We start from the raw sequence: 25,661 nt of genomic DNA, 5'->3' as shown, positions 1-25,661 counted from the left end.
CCCGGTCCAAGAACCTTTCATGTTGTTCAGTACTCACGAAGGAAAGTCCAGGATGTTCAGATCAGGTTTTGAACATTGTCATTGCGAAATTAATAATTATATGATACCTAACCATCAATCTGTCGACGAACCATTTGACCTTCGTCTGCACCACACGACGAGTGAAGAATGAGAAACTTCTAAAGTGAGACAGATATTTAACAAATATCTAGACGCCGTCACCATTCTCCCCTTTCGACCATTTCCTGTTATTGTGTGAAGGCAGCCGACCCACCGAATGGGCCTGAGATGGCCGTGTTGCGAACCCGCACAATGCAGACATTCTTCGCCGAACCGACAGTTCCTCGGCACTTGACACCTGACGGGACCTTGATCTTGACCTCATAGTCCATGGTGCTTGATGTAGAAAATCCTGCAACCCCGGGTATGTTCTGGGTGACCTTGGCTCGGACAAACGCCTTCGGGTCCGTTCCGCCACTGGAAGGGTCAATGTCGGCTGTTAGAGGGCCCGCCCCGTCTTGGTTCACCTGAAAAATGTCAGTGTCAAATTCCTTTGACAATTTGCGCTGCAATAGGAGCTTACCTGATGGTAGACCATCGTCACGATGCCATCTTGAGATGCGGTCGGAAGACCATGGGCGGATCCCTTTCCGCTGTATAGCTGAATTCCGTTCTCTTTCGTACCTGTTGCGGTGACTGCGCCCGATTTGAGACCAGGGAGAATACTCAGGACATCGTCGACCGCAGATTGCGCACCTAGATGTGGCTTTTTAATGTGCATTCTCCACCGGAGGGAAAGTTATCTTACTCTTAATCGTTCCGCCAAAGGGGGTCTTATCTGCGATATCCTGCACGCCTAGATGTACTTTAGTCCATGGCTCATGTCATTGAATTACGAAGTCAGTACGTACCATTCAAAATTGTACCCCCAGCATTGGTGACAACACTTGCAGCATCGTTGATCAATTGTCGACCTTCTAGAGCGTTAGTTCGTTAAGGAGAGACAGGCAAAGGAGGAACGGACGTCGGTCAGCAGAAGTAGGGTGGCCACGTCTGCCTTTGGGGGTTCCCATAAACTTATCAATGACGCGAGCAGCATCGACTGGACCTCCTCCCATGGTTCTACCCAGAGCAGAGGCTTTGATACTCCCCATCTCCTGATCACGAATGACAGCAGTGTCCTTTTGCCCACCGCATGCGGCGGATGGACAGTCCCGGGGCATTCCATCCACCACTGAGTTCTGTTAGTATTCTTTCTATGGCAGAGATAAATGCTTAAAAAAAGATGACCAACCAGTCAACCCAGGCATGGCGACCCCATTCGCGCCCTGGATGCGAGTAATCAGGCCATGTCCAACGGCCTGGCTTACCAAGAGCCCAGCGATGAACAAATAGTTTCCGGCAAGCATTGTAAAAGGTATTCGATATTAGGAGGGCTTGAAAGAAGAAAGTGAATGGATTGCTCTGCTCGTAGGATGTTGTTCAAGGAGCCCCTGGCTCCCTTTATATGCTCCATTCGGCCTGGCCTGCAAGGTTCACGTCCCAAATCTCACGGCTTTTCATTGACACATGCATTTCCCCCTGATGCTGTTCTGAAGGTCGATCCTTTCTGTTTGATCAGAGAATTTTTAGCGTACCAGTGTAGGAAAACCCGTGTCTGGCTAGAGTTCTCGCTGTTTGGCAGTAGTTTATCGATGGTCTTCTTGACATCCGATTATCCCGTGAAACCAGGCCGGCAAAGTCTAATCGGCTAACCGAGCAGTTGAGTTGAGGTTGTTTGAGACTGAGACCTGAATACGAGCCGATTAGGTAAATTCATCGAGGGATCTACCGTGAGGTAGATAAGGCTGGAGTAGATCGTGCGGACGAACTGCATGGGGTAGTAATTTAATTGCTTTAACTGGGTCTGAGGACTAACATAGTGGCCTAGTCCCGGAAAAAGAGATTTCTTATCTTTTGCTATATTAATGTCGGGTGCAACCAGTCAGTTCGATGCCACTGAACGGTCGAAAAGGCATATCCAGCCCTGCATGTGATCGCAGACCCTTCGGCTGTCAGGAACCCGTGACAAATTCTGACTCTGGGTGCGTTTCAGAGTTTCCAACTGTAAAAATAGCAGCGACAGGGTTGCATCGGGGGTGGATCCCCAGGGCGAGTACGGAGTACGGAGTAGTTCCTCATGTGAATGCCAAGAGTGGTGCCTGGCGGAGGATCGGCAGGCCGAAAATGCGTGCCTTATCCGGATGGTATTTTCTCGGAGGCGACCGTCGGAGGAGAGGATAAAGGCAAGTGTGCAAGAAAACCGTGAATTCCCGAGCAACTAATAACAGAAGTTGCTAGTTCACTAATCATAACAGCTTCTGTTTGCAAGAGAATCTATTTCCTCTTTTCCTTTGTGTGCTTACAGTAGTAGCGAGAGTATTGCTATTTCCTTGAACGAAGATATATCGTGAGTGTTGTAGATGAAGCCAAGTGCAAGAACAAGGGTTACCAACAATAAAGGCAACATTCTATTTAAAAGTCAGATGCCTATAATGGCTCTCGTAGAATCAAGGTCCAAAGCGAATAATCACTCTAGAGGCATAATTATCTCTAGGAAGAAGCATCGCATAGTGAATGAACCGGGACGTGCAAACGCCTCTCACAACCGGAACAACTATCTCCGGCAAACCGGGTCTATACAAGCGAGATAGTGAAAGATTCCAGCAATAAACCTGGACTTCCCTGGGACTAGTGAGCCAACAGAAGCAACCGAGCCTTACATTTAAGTCCCTCTTCCATAGTCTTTCTTGAATTTGTTGGTCTTCTTTCCTTCTGCCCTTGATTCGACCTCTTTTCTTCCACATTATACAACAGGTTAGGCCCTGCCAATTTCACAACGTCAAGATGGAAGTTTTTGTCCGTGGAATCCCTATGCAGCTGAGTCGAGATGGATTCAAGCGGGAATTTGATCCGATCATGGAGCGCTTGCAGATTATGGACTTCATGTGCGATAAACCCAAAGCAAGGTACTTTGGCTTCATAACCTTTCTTCGTGAGGATGACGGAAACAGGTTCCTTGCGGCACACGGTCAGGAAGAGACCCCGACTCCGCTTCTTGGACGACCGCGAGTCAGGCCAAGGCTATCGATTATGGGAGTGGATATCTTTTGCAAGCTAGGCGACCGCCATCCAAACCCTTTGGTTATTCGAGCCCTAGAGCACCAAGCAGAGCAGAGGAGGAAGCGCCTGGGAATAAAGCCGGAGACAATTATTTCCTTCCACATGACGACGTTGAGCTGTGGACGCTGCGATTTTGCCGATCGCGAACTGGTATACACCCCCGAAGAGTCCTGGACGACAGAAGGTGTCATACGATTCAGAAAACGAGACATTGTGGTCAAGACGGAGTCGCGAGTCATCAGAATGCCGTTGATCACCGTGGTGGGCATGGTGTGTTCGGAAAACGGCGTGTTGACGATCACTCTTTCTGATGTGCCATTCTTCTTCGAGGTCGAAACGAATAGAGGCGTCCATGATTTCGATTTCATTGCGCTGAGCCTAAATGACCAACCACCTCCTGTTAATGAGAGAAGACGACTTCGTGCCTGTGCTCTCAGCGAGGAACACGCCAAAATCGTCGGGCAGTGCCTAGTGTACCAATTCCATGTCTCGCGGGAAGGGTTCGACGAAAAGACCGAACAACTCAAGGAGTGGGATATCACAATGGTACGGAGTCGCATTGTCACGGCGCCTGTCCCGACGGAGAAAGAAGCAAAACTTTCCAGCCAGATTCAGGCTTTGCGAACAGTGCTAGGTAACTATACAAGATTCGCCTCCCTCCCCTTCGGCATTCTATTCCAGCTTCAAGCGCTAGCGTACAACGGCTACCTCCACCCGGCTACAGTGATTGAGCTCACCAGAGCAATCATTGCGATGACTAGGAATGACAAGACGACCGGAAGAGCATCGGTGTCCGTCGACGCAATGAAGAAGCTCATGGAAATGATCGGTTGGCCCTTTCCCCACGAGAACCCGAAGAACTTCGAAGTTAGCACCCTGATAGAACATCTAAGGACCAGCCAGATGCAGATTCAAATGAATATGTCGTACAGATACGGACTCTTCAATCCGACCCCTAACCTGGCACGCATCAATCGAGTGACGGTGACTCCTACTCGTATCACGCTGAGTGGACCCGAAATCGAGCCGATGAACAGAATTCTAAGAAGGTTCCCTGATCACCACGAGTATTTTATCCGCGTCCAATTCAGCGATGAAAATGGCCAGGATCTATTCTTTAATTCGAATGTCAATTACGACAATGTGTTCATACGATTCAAAGAAGTGGTCACCCATGGGATTCAGGTAGCTGGGCGCACGTTCACGTTCCTAGGATTCTCGCACTCTTCGTTGCGTTCTCATTCCGTCTGGGTAAGTGGAAATCCTTTTTTCGTGTTCAATAGTCTAAGCTTGTGACCGCTAACACCATTGTCGAACAGTTTGCATCCCCTTTCATCGATCACAACGACCGTCTCCAAACATACTTCAACATCATCAATGGCCTCGGAAATTTCTCGGCAATAACCTCCCCAGCCAAATGTGCCGCCAGAATCGGCCAGGCATTCTCCGAGACCCCGTTTGCCATTTCGCTTCCCGAAAATGGCATCCAGCTCCGTAACATTCCTGATGTCAAGTCAGCAGATGGATCGCGAGTGTTCAGCGACGGAGTCGGGAGGATCTCCCGTGAAGCTATGGAGTTGATATGGGTAACATTACCGGAGAACAAGGGAACCCCGACATGTTTTCAGATTCGCATGGGTGGAGCCAAAGGCCTGCTTGCCCTGGACAGCGATCTTCCCGGCTGCGTGGTCGAGATGCGGCCATCCATGATCAAGTTCGATAGCAGAGACATGGACAATCTGGAGATCTGCAAGATGTCATCAGAGCCACACGGTCTGGTCCTCAACCGGCAATTGATAAAAATTCTCGAGGATATGGGCGCGCCTGAGGCATGGTTTATGGACCTACAAGGAGAGGCGTTGCATCAGATTCGCTCTGTTACAACCAGCACCGACAAGACTGCCACCTTCCTGCGCGACAAGGGTATTGCAGACACCATCAAGCTGCATCGCCTTTTTCGACAATGCTACTGGCTGAGTCTGGATTACAAAAAGGACGGCTTTCTCCGCTCTCTGGTTGAACATGTCGTGCTACGGGAACTGCGCGTCCTGAAGCACAAGGCACGTATCCCGGTCCCAAAGGGAATGACATTGTACGGAATCATGGATGAGACAGGGTTCCTGAAGGAGGGTGAGGTTTACGTGACATATGATACTTTGGAAGGTAAACTTGCTTTGCCTCCTCCTCCGGGGAAAGTTCTAGTGACGCGCTCACCTGCGCTCCACGACGGAGACGTTCAGTTTGGTATCAATACAGTTCCACCCTCACGCCATCCGCTTCGAGCGCTGAGAAACTGCGTTGTTTTCAGCCAAAAGGGACAGAGAGACTTGCCTAGCCAGTTGAGTGGAGGTGATCTGGACGGTGATCTCTATCATGTCATCTGGGATAAAGCTCTTATTTCTAAGCTTCAGTCCTTCAAGCCCGCCGACTATCCGCGGGTGGAAGCGGTGGATATTAGGCGAGCTGTGACCGTTGGAGACATGGCCAATTTCTTCATTGACTTCATGAAGACCGACCATCTGGGAGTTATCGCCACGAAGCACATGGTTGTGGCCGATCAACAGCCTCTTGGAACCAGCGACGCTCTCTGTCGAAAGCTAGCAGAGATGCACTCTACCGCCGTGGATTTCTCAAAATCGGGAATACCTGTGAATATGAAAGACATTCCTCGAATGAACAATTACCGTCCGGATTTGTATGTTTGTCCTTATCGCTTGATGGAAATCGATTTCGCTAACACTAGAATGAAACAGCTTAGCACCGGGTCCTCGAGTCAGTCTCCAAGGAAGAACACGGATCAATTTCGACGAGCTTGTCTCCCATCCGGCGTTCAATGACGATGATGACATGGAAGAGCGTCGAATGTATTACCGATCGGACAAAATTCTAGGAAGGTTATATCGGGCGGTGGACGAAGGACATATTTGGTACGGAGATATCATCTCGAAATGCAAGCTGGATGAGGGTCCATTCTGGAACGCGTTCATTGCGGACTGTACATCGCGGTGCAATTCTGTGGGACGAGGCGGCTGCAAGCAACTTGCAGGCGAAGCAAGCCGTCTCCGAGCAGCGTAAGTCCTCTTCTCCAGCATGAGTCCAGTTCGCTAACTACCCAATTTTTCGAGGAACAGGTACGAAGATGCGGTTATCGCCGCGATGAACGGCTATTCCGATCACCCGACAACTCCTATCACCGAGATGGAAGTCGTGACAGGTTGTCTGGTAAGCGGGACTGGAATGTTGAGTCGCAGACAAAGAGATCAATCCATAAAACTGAATGATGAATACGCACGAATCTGCGAATGGGTCACCAACCACATGCGTCGACAAGGTCTAGGCTATGAAAACGGAGAATCTTTCGTCTCCGACGGACTCGAGTTTTGCTTGGCTTGCGTTCATGAAGGCATGGAGCTCGTGATCACGCGCCGCAGTCATTATTACAGAGACATGAACAGCTTTAGGGTTGTGGCAGCATGTGCTCTGCTGGCCGAGATGGATGTGGTCGGACTGTTCAACAGAACGAAATAACGATGGATAACTGGGGAATAATTATCTGTACCAACAAAACGAATCAAATCAAATTACCATCCAGACACTCATACAACCGTTCTATTGCAGACACAAGATATAATAAAACAACAAGCCTCCATGATGCTGACGAGAAAACAGATAACCTGGCCCAGCGCTGAAATTATGCGAAAACACTATTCCTCCCTGGAAAGAAATTGAAATTGTATGGTCGGTTCATTGGTGCTCCACCTTCCATTGAAATTCCTTTCTTACTTTGATAGAAAGCGGATCATGGTCGCAATCCTCGTGAGAAGTCTCATCGTGAAATGACCCGATTATCTTAACATTAGTAACGGATTTGAGGAGCACCATCTCCTTATCTTTAGAACGTACGGTAGCCTCTAGAGGGGAACAGGGTCCGATATATACTGGTCGTTGAAAATACTGGCGACGGTGTAGCTCATTAACATCCTCATTGGAGCTGCTTGGTCCGAACGTTCGCTCAGCTTTCAGTGATCCCAAAAGACGCCGGAAAGCTGACCGCAGCAGAGGTCTGATGGTCGGAAGACAGGCACAGAGAACTCCCACGCAAGGCTCGACGCTGGACCAGATGAACACGTCGGCCATAATCCAGGTGATATCAACGGAAGACGTGAGGAACGTCATAAAGTAGATTCGGACGAGGCTTACGATGCAGACACTAAGCTCCGTCAGTCTATCGCCCAAAGACCAAGGGAAGGCATATAGTAACTTACAATCCCCCGAGGATGAATATCGACGAGATCATCACCTTCAATGTCTTCCGCATCTGGAGTTTCCAGATCAACGGAATCGGAACAAGCAAGATGATGACGTCGGTGACCACGTTGGCCACCGCGTTCCCGATATAAAAGGGATATAGGTCGAAGATGCATTTGCCTCCAGTCGGGTCTCGGTATTGGGTCCAGTAGTATGAAAGCGGGCGACAGCAGGATAGGAATGCGATCGTGCAGGCAACGCAGTAGCCCAAAGTGAGGAAAGTACAGAACCATATGGTCCCGTTCATACCGAATATGCGTTGACAAAAGAATATGATTGACATTTTGATCAGGGGAATGGTGAAGGGATAGATAAAAACATATGCGAAGAGTGCCTATACTCATATATGTAAGTAGGGAACAATTGAGCATGATTTCACGAGTTAGATGCTTTGACTGACCTGCATGACGACAATCACATTTTCAAGAGGAACGACCCAGACATGCTTTCCCAGGCCATAAGTGCCCCCTACTTGGTCTCAGAATCGCGAATACAATCACCGATCGAATTCAAAACTCACCCAGGATGGTGCAGGTCAGGGTTGCCATGACGGAAAGCTTTTCCTATGTCAGTCAAAACGACCGGTCCAACGCAAAGCCAAGGAACAAACGTACCATTGCTGCGAAAATAAACCAATCGTCAGCTGCAGTTGGGGAATGCTGAACCCTGATTCTCGCAATCACTCGCAGAGCAACTGCCACCGCTGCAAGCCCGAACATACAGACCACAGTGGCATTGTTTCGAGGGGTGTGGTTCTCGCCCAGATTGACGCCTATCGGGGGTTCGCCAAAGGGACTCGGCATCTCGGTTTGCTTCAGGTACGGCAGGGAAGTACACGTCTGTTGAAGAGGCATTTACGACAAAGGGGGAGTTTTATTCTTTTCTACGGGTTGCTTTGTTCTATTACCAACTCCATCACCGTTAAAGGGGAAAGCAACAGTTGATCCAAATCCCTGGTTCTGGGTGCCTCGTATGATCCATGTCAAGCCAGGTTGTGATTCTTTGTTTACCCATAACGGTGATAGACAATATCCCTGTTATATTGGAGTTCTGGGTCAAGGATCGATGACGGTCAATGCGTCGTCCTTCCGATTGGAGGCCGATTTATGCCTCATAGATTTATTCATTTCGATAGTGAACGGTCTCCACAAAGGGCGCACGGAGCCAATGTCACTCAGACCAGCCGCCCTAACAAAGTCCCCCGGCCGCTAGTTCGCTGGGCCCCTGGCGAGAGCACCGGCCAGAATCCTTTTAACATGGATTCTGACCGGATGGCATCAGTAACCGACCCAATCAGGTAGGCCCCGAGGACAAGATTATCTCGGAGCACAACTCATTTGGATTAGTGGAAACGGTGGGGCGATCCGGCGCCTGTCACAAATCCACTTGCGCACGGCACCGCAGCAGCAGGATGCGATCCCCTGTCACGGACGGACTGGACACCTCATGGCCATCCTTCCGTGGTATCGCCTGCTCTCATTCTGGGAATAGTTCCTGGACCGTGTGCCTCCGAGTCCCCCGCGGAGAGTGAACCGCCGCCGGAATTAATATAACAGGAATACTAACTACTAATGGCAAGACATTTGTAATTTAGACCACTCCACCACCTGATAGGCAATCACTCACGAAGACGGTGCTTTCGCTGGGCCAACATTAAAGGGGGTGATGCTCCGAGGGTGGGTTCGTCACCTTTATCATTCTTGATTAACCTTGACCCTGCCTGTTTATCTCTCACATCTCTTTGACGCGTGGAGTTGATGTAATCTAAATATGCCGTCGAATGAATCATACGCAGTATCCAGCCATTCCGAGGCAAATAATATTCGGATTGACGAGACCCGGTTTGCCTTCACTCCCCGGAAGATTCGCGTCGTCTGCATCGGTGCCGGCTTCTCTGGTCTCAACCTAGCACACAAATTGAAGCATGAGAGACCTCTTGGCTTTGTGGACTTTAGAATTTATGAAAAGAACCCGGAAGTAGGGGGTGCTTGGTGGGAGAATGTTTATCCTGGGGTAGGTTGGTGAGTATGCTCTCGTAAAGTGACAGGGGAAAATTCGAGCTGACTAGGTCCTTCTCCATAGCGATATTCCCGTTCGTAAGTAGAGGATCCAATTTTTAACGTCACCCCTGTGTTTACGTCCCCTAGACAGCTACCAATTTCCATTCGAGCCGAGTCCCGACTGGTCAAAGTTCTACGTTGGAGGCAAAGAGATTGAAGACTACATACTGCGGACGACAGAAAAGTACGGGCTGAAAGAGAAAGTGACGTTTAATACCAAGCTCGTCCGAGCGATATGGGACGAGGAACACGCCAAATGGAAGCTCCAGCTGGAACGAGGGGAATTCATAATCGAAGATGAGGCGGACATTTTGATTGACGGGAGTGGCATCGTCAAGTAAGATCCTATTCGGGGAGGTGATATCAAATGTCCCACTAATACGGAAAATAGCAAGTGGAAATGGCCGGATGTTAAGGGACTCGATCATTTCAAAGGAAAGATTGTGCATAGTGCGAAATGGTCAGCTCACCCTTGACATCTGGACGTTGCGCGATGTTAACGCCTTCGCAGGGACACCGAGTACCAGTGGGAAGGCAAGCGAATTGCAGTTATTGGAAACGGGTCGTCAGGATTGCAGATTGTTCCACCTCTTCAGCGCAAAGCTGCAAAGATAGTTAACTACGCGCGTCACGCCACGTGGGTTTCAACGCCCTTGTGTGGCAACTTGCTCAGGGATGCAAACTCAACGAACTTCGCATACACCGAAGAGGAGAAGGAGGAGTTCCGAACGAATCCAGAAAAATTCCTCGAGTATCGGAAGGTGGTTGAGACATCGTCAGTCTTCATTGCCTGCACGTTGGAGTCTTGCTAACTTGAATACGTTATGCAGTGTGAACAGCGTATATCGGTTGATGATTTCGGGATCTGCAGAGAACAAGATGATCTTCGACTTGGTCGATGCAACGATGCGAGAGAAGCTGAAAAATAACCCGGAACTTATCGAGAAGCTCATTCCCAAGTACGAGCTTGGATGTCGCCGTCTGAGCCCCGGCAATGGGTATCTTGAGGCAATCCAAGCTAGTAGTGCACGACTCACCTTCAGTCACATTAAAAAAATTACACCAACCGGCATTGAGAGCGAAGAAGGCGAAGAAGAGTTTGATCTGATTGTTTGCGCCACGGGTTTCGATACTAGTTTTGTCCCTTCCTGGGATCTCGTTGGTCGCGATGGCCGGCGCCTGGCAGACGAGTGGAGAGAAACGCCTTCTGCTTACTTCTCCACGTGCGCAGGTGGTGTGCCAAATTACTTCATGTTTGGCGGTCCAAACTGCCCGATCGGCCATGGGTCTGTTCCCCAAATGCTTGCATGGACTGCAGATTATATGTTGAACTGGATTGAGAAGATGGCGGCGGAAGACATCAGGTAGCTTGCATTCCCCTTTCCCTGGAACTGCAGCCCAAGTGCTGATCAATTTAGATCCATTGTGGTCAAAGATACTGTCGTACGGGAATATAACGCCTACGCGCAAGAAAGCTTGAAGCGGTGCGTGTGGTCCAAGGGATGCAATGCCTGGTACAGCAAGAAGAATGCCGAGGGACCCAACACGGTCACGGCGATGTACCCAGGCAGCGTCCTCCACTTCAAAGGTAAGTCCTATGGTGAGAATTCTGAAAATAGGATAAGGCGGCTGATGACGTGTTGCAGAGTATATGAAGACCATCCGGGGCGAGCACTTCGACATTCGGTACAACAACTCGAACCAGTTTCTATACCTGGCCAATGGAGAACTGGCCTTGGAGCGCGAAGAAGGAGGCGATATGGCGTATTATCTCACTTGATTCGGTTTCTCAACAGGCCTAGAGGCCCATTTTTGTACACATGAAACTGAATGATGACTGCTGAATGAACAGTTGATCCTATAAATAAACTTCGCTAAGAAATGCGGCTGCAGGACTTAAGCTAAATGACTCCTTGCACCTCGCCAAGGGCTTTGAGTCTCGGTAGAAAAGTGGCCGACGGGGCAAGTTGCATAATTTCTCCGTTGGCTGATGCTCCATCGAACCCTGCAGGATCACAACCCCGCTTTGGCTTCGATCATTTGCGATGTCGTTCCGGAATCTCAGAAACAGTAACCTTCGCTATCCATCGTCGTTTCTTGACATAAGCACTAGGGTCGTCATTGGGGCCCAACATGCGATTATTATCTCACATCCTCCCCTTCTCTCTCCTTTCGGCGATTGCTGGGGTGTATGGACAGGAATGCGAGAAATCCGAAGACTGCAGCCTCAATGGCGTTTGCTCTGGCACTAAGACCTGTATCTGTGATCCAGGCTGGCGCGCTGCCGACTGCAGCGAGCTGGATCTTCGGCCAGTAGAGCGATGGACAGGATATAATCATACCAACATCACCCTACCTGACTTCTATCGCGAAGGAGCAGGGAACTCCTCCTGGGGAGGTCACATCATTCAAGACCACGAGGATAAGCGACTCTTCCATCTCGTAATTTCGCAAATGGATCACGGATGTGGCCTTTCGGGATGGCGACCATTTAGTACCGTGATCAGAGCAGAGTCGCGAACCGGACCCCGTGGGCCCTACACGTGGGCCCAGGAACTCTTCAGTACATTTCACCATAACCCAACAACGATCTGGAGTCCATCAGACCAGAAGTATCTGATGCATTTTATTGGCTACGACTGGGAAGCTCCCGACACGTGTCGCTCGATCAAACGAAACAACACTATATCCGTGTCCAGCTCCCCAGATCTGCGAACCTGGGACACCCCGACAGAGCTACTCATCAACGTCACGAACCCAGCCGCCTGGTCTCTTTGGACCCCCGACAATAAAACGTCAGAGATGCTTCTAGCAACCGAGAAGAACAATATATACCATGCAGCCAATTACACCGGTCCCTACACCCTGCGCGTAGAGCCGGGAAACATCGAAATCGACCCGTCGCTCCGTAGCGAGGATCCCTTCCTCTGGCGTGACAAGCGCGGTCACTGGCACTTCCTCGTTCATCACATGGTAGATATCGCACTGGGGAAGAAGGGGCCTCGCGTGGGAGCCCATGTCTTTGCAAAGAGCTGGGAAGGGCCCTGGCACTATAACAATATCACTCTGGCTTATAACACAACGGTGGAGTTTACGGATGGGGCGAGCACCGATTATTATCGGAGGGAACGACCAAAGCTGTATTTTAGCACAGATGGGGAGATGGTCCCGTTGTATCTGATCAATGGCGTGCAGGAGTTCAATACCTCGGCGAGCTATACGCTCATTCAGCCGATTGGGGAAGGATGGAGAGAGTATGAAAGAGGGTTGGGGCTTGACTGATCCACTGTGGACCAGGCTTGCTTAAGAGTCTTGGAGTATATCTTTTGTGTGCAAGGTATCAACATTTACATGACCCCCAGAGATGCGAACGTGTCAAGATAAGGCATTCTCGTCCCATGTACGGAAATAGCGAGTTATATCAAAAGAGAAGGGCCTATCTCTACTTCTTCTGGAAAAGTGCAACGATCTCATCCTTCCCATAGGCGGCAGCCACATCCTGGAAAAGACTTGTCAGTAAACAATGTCCTAACAGGCATATAACACAATCAAAACAGACACCAGAGGCGTCCTCTTATGGTAGTCCTCCTGGAAGGGGTCCAATCTCATGTCCATCAAGCATTTAAAGGCCTCTACACTAAAATCTAAATGCTGCTCATAACAGTCGGCATTTGCATGCCAGGACATCCTAGCGGCCAGGTGCAAGAGTGTCTCGCCGGCCGCATTTACGTTCTGGAAGTCAGCCCTATATTTCTGAAATCTTTTCAGCTGGTCAACATAGTGGTCACCGAAAAATTTCACCGGTTGGTCATTGAAGGACAGAATGTATTTAGAGAGCGGCGTGTCACCGTGATGATTCCTAACGTTGAAATCCAGCCCAAGGTTCATTAACCTATAGGCGCAACGGCCATCTTTGCCCCACAGCCTGCAAAGATGACTAGCCAAGTGGTGCAATAGAGTATTACCATCGGAATCGCGTTCTTGGAGGTTGGCTCCGGCTTCGGCGAGGGCGACGGCTGTCGGAACACGTTTTCTGGCGGCAGCGAGGAGCGGAGTGTATCCTTCCTCATTGTATTTCCCAAGAAGCTCTGGCTGCTGAATAGCCAAATTTATGATAAGTGCCGTCAATTCAAATTTGGTCCTCACCTTTCTTCATGGCTATCATTAATAGATGAAGCACGTTCTGTTCCTTGCTGTTAGTGGTAGAAACATTGGCACCCATCGCGGATAGCTGGCTGATGAGTCCAATTCGATAACTGCCCAAATATCGATTAAATGGAACCTCTTTTGGGTCTTCACCTCCACAGGCTGCCAGCAGTACCGTTCCACCTTTGTTGTCCCGTTGCTCTAGGTCCAGCTTGGGAAGGCTTAACAAAGGACCTATTGTACCACCGTAGTCGATCAAGGCATGCAGAATCGTCGTCTCGTTCAACGGTTCAAAAGGGCTCGCGCCATGTTCCAATAAGATCTCCACGATTCTCACCACCTTTATGTGTTTGGGAGCTTCATCCGGCTTATCAAATTGCATTTTCGCCGCCACCCCAATTAGAGGAATATAAAGGCTGTAGTCCTTTTCTACTGCTTCTTTATCCATGTAATTCTTGTGCACTTTGGGGGCGGGGGGATGAGCCGGCGAGTTTTTGAAAGGATCATTACAGTTGACACCGGCTGCAAGAATTCCCTCAACCAGTGCCACATCTATATTCTGAATAGCGCTGAATAGCATCGGTACAGTCACCATCGTAACATCTGGGCCATACTAGAGAAATAGCCGAAACAACCTATGATCTCCCGTCGTGAGATTGAATGGAGTATTACCATGTTTGTCTTTGACATTTGGATTGGAACCATGTTGTAGCAATGCATTCACAATATGAATGCGTCGAGGCTCGGCACTCATTGCGATGTGGAGGGGTGTGCATCCACCCTGGTCTTGCATGGTCATATCAGCACCTTGGGTGAAGACATAACGAACGGCTTTGGTTTGCCACCAGTGTTCTCCTCGTGCCAGTATATGTAAGACACTCGGCTCAGAAATCCGGTCCTCTGCAAATGATCGCACGTTCACATCTGCCTTGAAGGTCTCAACTAGGAGCCTCAACAGGGACAAACTCGGGAGTTCCCGGGCTGCCACAAAGAACAGCAATGGATGCTCAGCCTTAGACCAGCTTTCAGGTAACAATAAGGTCTCATTGATCCAATCGATACTCGTCTCTTTCTTCAGTAGTCTTTCGAGAAGATCAGAATAACCCAAGCGTGCCAAGCGTATCAGAAATCTCCTCCAGTGAACGTTTTGCAGGGTGTATACAGTCCCACGAGCTGCCAGCTCCTCCAGTGCCCTGTAGGCGGCGGAACGAATGAGCAGAGTAAAAAGTCCTTCGGGATAATTTGTTCGAGTGAGCTATTCTACAAGAGTGTCCGTGCATATCTGGCGGTTTGACAGATACAGTTGCCCGAGAAAATGCCGGTCAAGGTCTACCTGGGAAGGCAATCCGACAAATCCTTCATCCATCTCTCTAGATAGCTCACAGACCATCTCTTTATTGTTGTTCTCGATAGCGAGTTGAATTGGTGTTCTTCGGAGCCTCGTCTCTACTAGTAGGTCCGCCCCGTAGCGACAAAGGAGGTGGGTTATATCGCTGACACGCAGTGTTTTGTCATCAGATTCTGTATGTGTACCGCGGAATATATCGGCATTCGGGATGCTAGAACAACGCTCAAACAGTGCGCATGAATGTAAAGGTGTGTATCCGTCTTTGTCCACTGTTCGAACATCTGCGCCTGCCTCTAAGAGAAGCCGGACGCTTTCCGGACGACCGGAGCGACAGGCATAATGAAGCGGCGTGCGTCCATTTCGGTCAGTCTGATTCAGTGCATCGTACCTTTGGTCTTCTGAATAGCCTTCCAGCAGGAGACGAATCACATTGCTCTTCTTGGCCTCGGCGGCCATGTGCAGTAAGTTTTTGCCCCTGATGGGTACGGGCAGTCAAATCAGGCGCCTTGCTTATTGCCCACTCCGCCATTCCTTCGCAGTTACTTACCGCATTGTGGAGCGGAGTCTTCCCTTCATTATCTGTCATCTTCAGCATTGCTTCGATATCAACTGAAGGCAGACTTTCCGCCATGGCGGGGCTGCAGTGCTTACTACACACCAGATGCAAAAGCGTTTCCCATTTGTAGTTCCTGGCCTGGATCTGAATAGCAGTACCTCGAACATTGAGGATCTCATCCATTGATTCAAAAGAGGTATGAAGAGGATATCTAGCCAAGGCGTGATATAGCGTGTCCCCATGTGATTTCGATGCAGTGAATCCAGGCCAGCATCCAAAAGTAACATTAGGATATCAGACTTCCAGGAGTGTTCGCAGACTAAATGTAAAGCGGTTTTCCCTGAATAGTCTTCTGTGTGGCGATCGGCTCCAAGGTCAAGTATTATCTGCAAGGTCTCCATGGAGAAGTGCTCCTCCATGGCAGCTCGTAGGAACCATGTTCGGCCGTTATGATCCCAGGCTTCGATGTCAGCGCCTGCAGCTAACAAGGCCCTTCCACTGCGGATGTCGAAATTGTCAATATCTATCTTGTGCAATGGTGTCTCCCCTTTATTATTTCTGGAATTTATGTCTGCCCCAATGCCAACCAACTGTTGGATCAGAGACTCATCAGGCTCGCTGACAATATGCAAAGGAGTGTTCCCATCAAGATCTCGAACATTCCAGTCTTTGACATATGGTTTCATCCATTCAATGTTACCACTTGAATTTTTCAAGCAAGTATGGAGGGCCGTCTTCCCATCTCTCTCCCGGAGTGCGTCTCATCGAGCACCGTATCGAATCAGCGCCTCAAGAGTTTTTCCGAGGCAGTGTTTAGCTCCAACAAATGTAAGCAAATGTAAGGGCTGATTTCCTCGACGATTTCCCGTATCTACCCTTGCTCCATGTCGCTGAAGCCTTTCAACTCCCGGAATGCGTCTCTCGGTGCAGAAGTGCAAGGCAGTGTTGCCGTGTTTCCCTGAGCATTCACATCACACCCCACGGAAAGGGCTAAGTCCAGACATTGCTGTAATATCCCAAAGCTACGTTCCGAAAGAGAATGTTCGGATCCGCAGATGGCGAGGATCAAAGAAGAGCGCTCAATCATCAGCTCATCTAATGCATCCACCACACAGTACCGTACTTTATCACCTGACGACCGGCCCCACCTGACGAGCGTTTTCCGCCTCAGTAGTCATATAGAAATTGAAGCCATACAACCACATACAATTCAAATTATATAGAAATTTTTGAGCGGACTAAAATACACATTGAAATGAAGCTATACAGGCCTTTTTTTAATCGCGAAAGCGCTGTGGGAGGCGGATCTGCCTGCCTCTACGATTTAGTGCAGGGGGGGCCTCATTAACGACCTCAGGGTCTATAGCAACTCTATCGTCCGATTTCTTTGCCTTTGGAGTTGCCGGGACCTTATTCTTGCCTTTTTGAGCGAGATTGAAGTCATTTTGAATTTGTATATCGGCTTGCTTAGCGAGCTGATCATCCTGCTTTTTCTGCTTTTTTACCCCTGCCTCACGGAGCCGTATTTCACGATTTGAAGCGCGGATTCGCTTGCGTTCTTCAATTAAAAGCCTCTTATCTTGTTTCTCTCGCTGCTTACGAAGCCTTTCCTCTTCTGAAGCTTTAGCAAGCTGTATAGCCTCATCCTTTTCTGCTTGAAGATCACGAGCTTGCTGAATCTTATTAGGAGAGTAAAATACCGCGTAACCATCCTCAGGGGCTTGTAATTCGAATAAGAGAGGCTTCCCTCGCTTGCGCTTCTTCTTCTCTTGAAGAAGGGCCGCTTCGAGGCCTTGGCAGCGTAGCTTCAAGATAATATTCTCTGTAGAGAGAGCGTGCATCGTAGAATTCAACTTTTCAGCCTTTTGATCGTATAAATCAGTGACAGCGTGCTTAAGAAGCCTCTCAATCTTTCTCCAATCCTCTGCACCTAGCGCTGAGCGAGATGAGCCACTAGATGAAGGTCGACTATTATCTTTTCGATTGAATCGCGATAGAACGATTTCAGGATTCAATGGCCAAACGCCTGCCGTTTTCCATGAAGACTCGACATTTTGAGGTGATAAAGCGCTTTCCCATGAAGGCCAGAAGAGGTGAAAAAAGTCTCTTTTCGTGATATGACAAAGGCCTTGAGATTGATTAAGAAATCGCTCTAACTCCGTACTGTACGCTGTAGATAGAGGTCCAAAGATTCCGACGTCAAGCGGCTGCAGCGAATGCGTGGAATGAGGCGGATAGGTCATTAAGAGGATCTTATTCGCTTCACAGTATTCGAAAAACTTCATATTGACGTGAGATCCGTGACTATCAAGGATGAGAAGTCTCCAACGCCTCCTCGCCTTCTCTTTTGTCTCACGATCAAATACATCTCGTAGCCAGGCGTATCCTAGCTCGTCATTCGTCCATCCGGAAGGCGAAGATGCAAAAAAACAAGTATGTAGGTCAGGATTGAAGTCCTGAAGCCACGTATCTTGAAGCTTCGAAGAGACAGCTTGATATATAAGCCCTGGAGATAGTGAGGTCCCGTCTGCGCAAATGCAGGCGATTGTAGTAATCCATTCGCGATTCCCGTCTTGAAGCCGCTGCTTTAAGCCCTTTTCAAACGATTGCTTAGAGAAGATCCTCTTTGCCTTGCGAAGCACTCCGATCATAATGCCTTTCTCATCCATATTGTAGATATCTTCCTGCCGAATATCATATTCTTGTATCTTGCGAGTCAAGAGTTCAAAATATAATGCATATTTCCACGCTGAATCGGCCCTTTTTCGAGATGAATCAATTCCAGTAGTATAGCAAGAAATAAGCTCCTCATTATGTCGCTTTAAAAATCGGCCTGGCCACAGTTTTCCGGGTTGCTTTCCGCTTATTTCGCGAGCGAGATTTTGAAGCATTTCAGATGAGATATAAAGGCCTTTTTCGCTTAATCTATTGATATTCGAAATAAGCACTTTAGCTTGACGGTCATTAAGAAGTCGTTGGTCTTCATATTGCTCATCTTTTGAATGTTGGACGCCGCGAAATCGTCTTGTTAAAGTTGTTCGATTAACACCGTGCTTTTTCGCTATAAAAGTAAAATTCGGTTGTTCTTCAGGCTTCAGGGATTTCAACTCTGCAATTGCTTCATCAATTGGAGCCATATTGGTAGAGATATGGCTCTTTGAAAATGTTGAAAAAGTCGGTCAAGCTCGAGTTTTCGGTCGTCAGGTGGAGCCGCTCGTCAGGTGATAAGGTACGGTAAACCTTTTTCAGTCTCAAGGGCGACCAGGAGACTCTGCCACAGCACGGAAAAGGCGACATGTTCCACGTCGGGATTTTGCTCTTTAACCACCTCAAGTTCCTTCCGCAGCTCTAGTGCGAAATCCAGCAGTTGATGCAACCAGTCTCGGACCAGGGACTGACACCCATGGTTGGCCGTGACGATGCGACGAAAGAAGAAGAACAGGACGGGCGTTTAGTCCTGCTGTGCCTGCAGCTCGGAGATAAGATGGGCGGCCAAGACGCTTTTGCCGGCCTCGGCGACGGCTTTCAACCACAACGCGCCTTGGGTGGTCGAATCGTGCCATTGTTGATATCCGGGGGTGTCGGGCAGCGGACGTGGGCGTTCAGGTGTTTTTTGAAGTCGGGGTAGTCATTCAGGTACAGCGTTGGCTGCAGCCAGCCTCGGAGATCGGCCATCTTCCTCGGGGAATTTCCGGGCGAGTCCCAAGGATCGGCATCCATGGCGTCGACCATCACAAAGTCCGGCTCCGGGTCCGACATGGCGGACAATTCTGTTCCTCAAGATGAGTGGCTGTGAGAAACAGTTGATGAGGGAGATGAAAGAAGCGAGCGAAAAAGAAAGAGCTCGAGAGGAAGAGAAAGAGAAGGAGAAAGAGAAAGAGAAAGAGGGGAAGGCCAGGCGCCCCTCAGGGGCTGTACCGTACCGTGCCTCCGATACCATAGTTCGCCGGGCTGGGTGGATGGTCGGTGTAAATTACGGTATACCATTTACTGATGCCTCAGGACGCACTTCTTCCGCTTTGAGCCGCTTTGAGCCGCTTTGAGCAGACACTTTTGTAGTTCTCACCCCAGACTATATGTACCTTTTTTCTTGTTGCTTACACTTCTTGATACCTGGGAGTTCTTTGTGTTTGTTGATAGTGTTCTTGGTTTGAAAATTCCCAGAAAGACCCAACGATGGCTCTGAATAAGCGGACATCCTGGAGCATAGACTTGTCGATAGGATGATTACGATTGTTGCCACGACTGCGTTTTGACTCTGCTAATCATTTGTAATTTATATTCAACTTTAATCTGACAGTTTGGCAGAGTCCTGGTCCAAGTCGATGAGGAATAAATTTGCGTCTATCTAAAAGGTTTCTGCATTGTGCTGTCCTGGTGCGATCCTTACGGCTGATCAACAGATTTTTGCCATGTCTCTGGTAGCCAAGGGCAAAGCACTCTCGTTGCCAGCTGATGGACTTTCTTCAGGGTTCGACATTCTGCAAACATCTAATCAGTGCTCAGGGTTGCAAGAGGATGTGAGCATTCGATGCGGTGAGTGGCAGCCTCTCACCAGATAACGATTCCATTTGCAAGAGGATCCCTGATCACAAATTCATTCAACTAGAGTTCTTGAGTACTAGACCGGTAAAGATCATGAGCGTTGATTTACTAGCATTAACGAATAAATACCTGAGAGCCCAAAGAAATATACTGACACCCAGTTACCACTATTCCTGCTCGTTGAGCGTTTGTTTGCTTTAATTCTCCAAATTCAACCACTCCAAGGTTCCAATGCGGCGATTCTTGGAGGGCTGGTCATCGAAAAGGTCTTCTTGAACACAGAGATAATTCTGCGTAGCAGAAGTGAATCGACAAAGCATTGAGTGAGCGACGTGGCCATGGGATCGTCATTCAAAGCCCATCAACCGCAAATACCCGTGCCCTACAGAAGATCCATAAATGCAACCTTGCAAGCATGGGTTTCCAACCAAGAAACATTAGCATCATACTGGGAATTGACCTACCAACACTCAGCTAGCTTAGAAAATACGGAAATGGGGCCTTGGGCGCATCAAACGTACGGAGTACTCAGCAGTGCTGATGAATGCATCCGGCCCCTCCATGCGAACCTTCAGGGTCTTGGAAGATCGCCTGCTAGTGTACACATAGAATGACCTAATCCAGTCACTGGCATTGTCTATCTCAGGCCACTTAGTTTCTAACCTTAAAAAAACTGTAAACCAAAATACCGAAGGAAGCAGGTCGCGCTCAGCGCGGCAATTCAAATCATCAAGCTAACAACCCAGCTAGTACGGAGTATTGTTCGCGACAAATGGATGAGGCACAATCATTGGCGAGGCCATCGGCGCTAGAGGAGTTTATTTGACGGGATATGTGTTTGACCCACGGAGTAGTGTCTGCCAGAATGAGGCATGGATCGTGGAATGGTCCGCCCATCTTCGTCGACCTTGTCCGTGGCCGTGCGTAGAATGTAACCCGGTGATCTGCTCCGACTCTATGCCCCTCTTCTACTTTGGCCTTCCATCCTCCAGATTCGAAACCAAAGACTTTGATCACCACAGCCCGGGTTCTCAGCTTGTTTAAGTCACACAATTGTGAAACCTAGAACATAAGATGTAGAGCCTTCTCATTCCCGGAAGCCCGATGAAGCAATCAGATACTGAGCGAGAAACACGAATCATTCCAGTGCTCAGTACTCAGTAGGACGAGCATCCTTCGCCCCATCCAGTCCAGCGTGGTGCGAGTGGCGACAGAAAGATGCTAAACAAGGAGGATGCAGGATGCAGAAATGCGGGCTACAGGATCCGCTTCCGAATCCTTCGCGTCTCTGCTATCCTGCAACCCTGCCCTGATATCCCTTCGCCGGAAAGATACGCAACCAATGACGGGACCACGAGGGAATAATACATTATACAGGTCAAGTATATTGGCGTCTAGATCTATGTACATCCCTGCTCGCTGAACTGTGTTGATGTAGTTTAACTGTCCTATCCCTCCCACGTCACCTCAACAACAGCGAGATACGACTTGGGTGGTTTGGAGACATTCGTAAGTTTAAATCGCGTGTCCGTGTCGCGCAGCAGCTTGTTCCAGTCATCTCGCGTGCGCTCCTGCCCATTCTGGAGACCGAGCATGTACATGTCATAATCCCTAAGATCGATCCTTCGTCAGTGAATGTCCAACAAAAAGTGACGTGAAAAAGAAAGAGGGCAGTAGATGACATACCGAGCTTCTCGCTCTGCCAGGAGTTCGGCCTCCCCATAGCTCGGAACGACACGATCATTTAGCACGACCTTCGCGCCAGGCTTCAACGCGGGGATCAGTGCCTGCAGGATCATGCGGGCGTATTTATTCGACCAATCATGCAGAATCAAGCGCAGTAGGTACACGTCCGCTCCGTGCACCGGCTGCTCCTGAAAGAAATCGTGCGCCTGGAAACGAATGCGATCCTTGAGCTCAACCGGTAACGTCTCCTCGCCCTGTGCGACGACCTCGGCGCGATCCTGCACGATGCACTGCACGGCGGGGTTATGAGCGACCAGAGCTGACGAGATGTGGCCAACCCCGCCGCCGACGTCGACAACTGTAAGCTCTCCGGTTCCCCACGGGAAGAATTCGGTGAGGTATTGGGGAGAGTAGCCTGGGAGGTGGGCGTGGTATATCATGGCGTTGGCGAACTCGCTAGCGCGGCTAGGCGCATCGGCGAGGGCTCTGAAAATGGGGAGGTCCGTGTTGTTTTGGACGCTCCAACCCTGTAATTGTCAGCTCTGGACAGCCAAATTCTATCGGGGAACTTACACTGTGCTGCGGTTCCTCCGAGTTGGGATGTTGAAAGAGCGCGTCCGCGATCTGCGGTTTCAGTTTAAATGCAATACTCAACTCAGATGGATCGAAGAGAGCTTACTTTGAATGTACCAGGCATGACCTCGCCGAGACCGATCAGCATCCAAGAACGCATTCCAGCGTTCTCGGTGATCACGCGCGAAGCAGCCGTATGTACGAAAAAGTCGCGTTTTTCTTGGAAGAAAACATGGTAGGTAGCAGCGTGGGAGAGGAGCCTTCGAACGAGGTTCTCGTTCAGATCAAGCTTTTTTGCCAGGTCTTCAACCGTACTTCCCTCCGAGGGAAAATGTTCGACGATGCCCAGGCGGATCAACGCCTGCATGCTCATGGACGGATTGCGCTACGGACATGTTCAGAGCGATTCTTGATAAGGCCAAAGTGAGTCGACATACCAGTTCTGGGCTTCCCAGCAAAGCCGGCTCAGTCAAGAGGTCATTGAACTCATCCAACAGGCCCAAGAGCTTTACGCGTGCTGCCTGCGCGTCTGAGTCGGGCGCATCGCTCTGGAGGGGGGCGGGCAGGCCGTGTTCAAACGAGGGTTCGGGCAACTCGCGACGAGCCAATTCGTCCGCCAGGGTGCGAGCGACATCGGCGATCTCGGAAGCACGACCGACGAGGTTGGAGCGGTCCATTTGGGATGATCTGGCGGGGATGGAAAGGTTGGTTCGTAATCGTACAATCGAAGTTTGCGTCCGCAATTGTGCAGGGAGAAGCAACTTCTTTAAGCCACCAGAATGATGGTGAAATGCGTACTTTCAGGGGCAGGATCCAGGGGTCTCTTCCTAGTCGATCCAGTTCAACATTCCATCGACCAGACAAAGGAAATGCTCGTTTTCATGGATTCCTCGGCCCCAGCGAAAGCCAACGAGGGGTAGCAATCCTAAGGTCCCTCACGCAGCAAACTAAAGGCAACGCGCCTAGGCGCTAACGCAGCTAAGGCCCTACCTGTGCCCTCCGTGCTCCGTACATCATTTCATTTGCTGAGAGTAACTGAGCCGCGGGTGTCGATCCACCTGTGGAGCCCACGTTCCTCAAACAATTTCAGTTAGTATCACTTATCAGTGTCCCAAAGGTTAATAATTAATATAGCAGCTGCTCCACCGCGCGACAGGCCAATTGCGGCCCGTCCGGGGACACCCCGCCATGGATGGCCTGTTCTGGGTTTGGGGCCGGTATCCAGTTAATGATGCAAGCCCCTCCTTACGGAGTAGGCGCTGCATTAGGCCTGGGTCAGACTTTTGTCTGGTGCTGCAGCGCTAAGGGGGGGGGCTGTAAACCCGGATGCCAGTCGGCTGCCGTTCGGACGCTGCGAACAGGGCCCGTGATGGCTGTGGCTGGCCCTTGGCTGCAGCTGACATGAAACCATGTGAAAATCCCTCGCCCTGCCGGCTAGGCTGTCATCCAATTGTCCAATAGAATATGTGCATCGTGAACCGAAACGGCATGGCGTTACATCGTGGTAAGCCTTAATGCCCCCTCTATCCGGCGGACGCGGAAATACAATCCGTGACACGGGGACCAGGGTGGTGTTTGAAAAATCAGAGACATTCTGTAATTCATGCCGTTCACGCTGAACCAAATGGCTGCCTAGGACTCCAAAACCCAAGAGCACAAAAGAAATTATGCATTGTAGCCCTAGCAAACACTCGACGGCTTTGTTACGCTGTATCGGTAGTTCTTACCCAGGCTCGTTTCCGACGCCGTCTCCCCCATGTCTCGTTTATTCTCCTTGGCAACCAACTCAATGTCCTGATAGTCGCCTTGGCCCTGCTTGTAGGATTTGAGGGATGACAGCTGGTTGGTGCTGTTGAAACGGTTGCTGATTGAGGAAGCATGTGTTTTCATGAACTGCGAGCATGCTTTGACGAACGGTGGTACGAAGGGAAGGAGGCCGGCCATCAAGACAAAGTCATTTTCGATTCGATTCCAAATACCGAGTTGCGCGCAGAGGTCTTGGTGGTCAGCTTCAGGAGGAAAAAGGGCTGCATTATGTTTGGTTAAAACTCACAGACGAGGTCAAGTGGAGGCGGGTCATCCAGCAGGAATGTCATGTAGTAGAGCTTGATAACGGAGAAAACGAATGCCCTAAACAGAAGCCGTCAGCGATAATTGTATGGAGTTAAGTCGGTCATTGCAACGTACACCAATCCGAGACCCATCAGGCCCACGGTACTGATCTTTTTCCACTGCGGCATCTGTAACTGCCACACCACCACGGCGGGATAAATGGCGAAGGCGATGTTGATGAACGAAGAAATACCGCAGAGCACGCAGGCATACATAATCTGCACTGACCGATGCCAGCATTTTGTCTCGGGATACTGAAAAGGGTCCCACTGTCCAGGCACGGGGTCGCACATAACGAAGGTGATGACGAACCCGACGATTGCCAGCACATTGATCGTCACGCAGAGACCCCAGATAACCACACGAATCCAGAGCGACGGCCGGAACAAGTGGGTGATCAGGATTGCCACAGCGACCTTGGGGATTTCGATGCTCAGGAATGACCAGTTGTTCATCATAATCGCCCAAAAGGCAGCAGGAGGTACCGTCCCAGGCAGATCCTTTGGATCTAGTTCCCGTGCGCTGTCAAGGGCCTTTTGGAAGATAGCTGCCTGCACGATCGCAAACAGCCATGCCAGCGTCAGGACAAAATCTTCCCAGTTTCGCGCCTGCTTCGGTAAACGCCATCGGGCAAACAGGCGCATGAAGAATAACACAGTACTGATACCTGCAAACGGCCAAGTCGCTGCCGAAGCTACAACGGCACGGTGGTTAATCTGCTCTGGAGAAGCCATGGTGAAGGATGCATGTAGAGTCCAGGTACTAGAACAGCGAGGTGCATGCTGGTCACTCATGGGATTAAAACCATGTCTATCTGGAGCCAAACCAGTCCAGCCCCGACAGCCCCCAATACGACACCCCTGCGATTGTGGCGTGTTTGCCTCATAATCCCAAACGATCTATACATCTGACAAGCCCATTCGGCCAATGCACGGTTTAGCCCCCAGCGCGGAATATGACAATCGTCAGATACTTGAAAAATTAATCAATAATTTCTCAGGTGTTGCAATTCTTGGCCGATCGAAGAATCGCGCCACGGCCGCAGCGGCGCAGGTGGATCCAATGGGCCAAAAACCACCGAGTCTCCACGCGTTTAGCAGGTTAACAGCGTGATCGGCGGAGTGGAAATCCTTCAGCGACCGTAGTGGATGAAGCGTCCATTTTC

The 25,661-nt window shown here is 49.8% G+C and overlaps 10 protein-coding genes across 10 annotated transcripts; 4 read left to right on the top strand and 6 right to left on the bottom strand.

Moving 5' to 3' along the window:
- Positions 1-248: 248 nt before the first annotated feature.
- Positions 249-1,409, bottom strand: KD926_000093 (DUF3129 domain-containing protein; the record flags this gene model as incomplete). The annotated part of the gene is made up of 6 exons (XM_053104015.1): positions 249-527; positions 584-756; positions 809-856; positions 912-977; positions 1,025-1,234; positions 1,295-1,409. The coding sequence occupies 6 exons, from the start codon at positions 1,407-1,409 to the stop codon at positions 249-251; spliced, it is 891 nt and encodes a 296-aa protein (XP_052952658.1).
- A 1,477-nt stretch (positions 1,410-2,886) lies between these two features.
- Positions 2,887-6,690, top strand: KD926_000092 (RNA-directed RNA polymerase QDE-1; the record flags this gene model as incomplete). The annotated part of the gene is made up of 4 exons (XM_053104014.1): positions 2,887-4,413; positions 4,482-5,857; positions 5,916-6,233; positions 6,294-6,690. 4 exons carry the CDS (start codon positions 2,887-2,889, stop codon positions 6,688-6,690), a joined length of 3,618 nt encoding a protein of 1,205 aa, XP_052952657.1.
- A 216-nt stretch (positions 6,691-6,906) lies between these two features.
- On the bottom strand, positions 6,907-8,324 carry KD926_000091 (putative integral membrane protein Pth11-like; the record flags this gene model as incomplete). Its single annotated transcript, XM_053104013.1, has 5 exons — positions 6,907-7,372; positions 7,428-7,804; positions 7,871-7,938; positions 7,991-8,033; positions 8,085-8,324. The coding sequence occupies 5 exons, from the start codon at positions 8,322-8,324 to the stop codon at positions 6,907-6,909; spliced, it is 1,194 nt and encodes a 397-aa protein (XP_052952656.1).
- Positions 8,325-9,240: 916 nt separating this feature from the next.
- On the top strand, positions 9,241-11,310 carry KD926_000090 (flavin-containing monooxygenase; the record flags this gene model as incomplete). Its single annotated transcript, XM_053104012.1, has 8 exons — positions 9,241-9,491; positions 9,553-9,566; positions 9,618-9,867; positions 9,922-9,990; positions 10,042-10,305; positions 10,361-10,894; positions 10,949-11,118; positions 11,177-11,310. The coding sequence occupies 8 exons, from the start codon at positions 9,241-9,243 to the stop codon at positions 11,308-11,310; spliced, it is 1,686 nt and encodes a 561-aa protein (XP_052952655.1).
- A 353-nt stretch (positions 11,311-11,663) lies between these two features.
- KD926_000089 (uncharacterized protein) lies at positions 11,664-12,812 on the top strand (the record flags this gene model as incomplete). Its single annotated transcript, XM_053104011.1, has 1 exon — positions 11,664-12,812. One exon carries the CDS (start codon positions 11,664-11,666, stop codon positions 12,810-12,812), a length of 1,149 nt encoding a protein of 382 aa, XP_052952654.1.
- Positions 12,813-12,972: 160 nt separating this feature from the next.
- On the bottom strand, positions 12,973-15,763 carry KD926_000088 (ankyrin; the record flags this gene model as incomplete). Its single annotated transcript, XM_053104010.1, has 7 exons — positions 12,973-13,029; positions 13,092-13,618; positions 13,677-14,279; positions 14,349-14,931; positions 15,010-15,499; positions 15,572-15,603; positions 15,683-15,763. The coding sequence occupies 7 exons, from the start codon at positions 15,761-15,763 to the stop codon at positions 12,973-12,975; spliced, it is 2,373 nt and encodes a 790-aa protein (XP_052952653.1).
- Positions 15,764-16,857: 1,094 nt separating this feature from the next.
- KD926_000087 (uncharacterized protein) lies at positions 16,858-18,717 on the bottom strand (the record flags this gene model as incomplete). The annotated part of the gene is made up of 1 exon (XM_053104009.1): positions 16,858-18,717. One exon carries the CDS (start codon positions 18,715-18,717, stop codon positions 16,858-16,860), a length of 1,860 nt encoding a protein of 619 aa, XP_052952652.1.
- Positions 18,718-18,950: 233 nt separating this feature from the next.
- Positions 18,951-19,623, top strand: KD926_000086 (ankyrin; the record flags this gene model as incomplete). The annotated part of the gene is made up of 2 exons (XM_053104008.1): positions 18,951-19,188; positions 19,235-19,623. The coding sequence occupies 2 exons, from the start codon at positions 18,951-18,953 to the stop codon at positions 19,621-19,623; spliced, it is 627 nt and encodes a 208-aa protein (XP_052952651.1).
- Positions 19,624-21,573: 1,950 nt separating this feature from the next.
- On the bottom strand, positions 21,574-23,061 carry KD926_000085 (S-adenosyl-L-methionine-dependent methyltransferase; the record flags this gene model as incomplete). The annotated part of the gene is made up of 5 exons (XM_053104007.1): positions 21,574-21,736; positions 21,812-22,338; positions 22,385-22,435; positions 22,491-22,769; positions 22,822-23,061. 5 exons carry the CDS (start codon positions 23,059-23,061, stop codon positions 21,574-21,576), a joined length of 1,260 nt encoding a protein of 419 aa, XP_052952650.1.
- Positions 23,062-24,064: 1,003 nt separating this feature from the next.
- Positions 24,065-25,230, bottom strand: KD926_000084 (uncharacterized protein; the record flags this gene model as incomplete). Its single annotated transcript, XM_053104006.1, has 3 exons — positions 24,065-24,381; positions 24,438-24,514; positions 24,572-25,230. The coding sequence occupies 3 exons, from the start codon at positions 25,228-25,230 to the stop codon at positions 24,065-24,067; spliced, it is 1,053 nt and encodes a 350-aa protein (XP_052952649.1).
- Positions 25,231-25,661: the final 431 nt, after the last annotated feature.

Source organism: Aspergillus affinis (genome assembly GCF_023601865.1).
Source record: "Aspergillus affinis strain CMG 70 chromosome Unknown NODE_102_length_131176_cov_92_109673, whole genome shotgun sequence".
Lineage (NCBI taxonomy): Eukaryota > Fungi > Ascomycota > Eurotiomycetes > Eurotiales > Aspergillaceae > Aspergillus > Aspergillus affinis.
The sequence above is the reverse complement of the archived record's forward strand: the minus strand, read 5'-3'. Positions and strand labels throughout refer to the sequence as shown.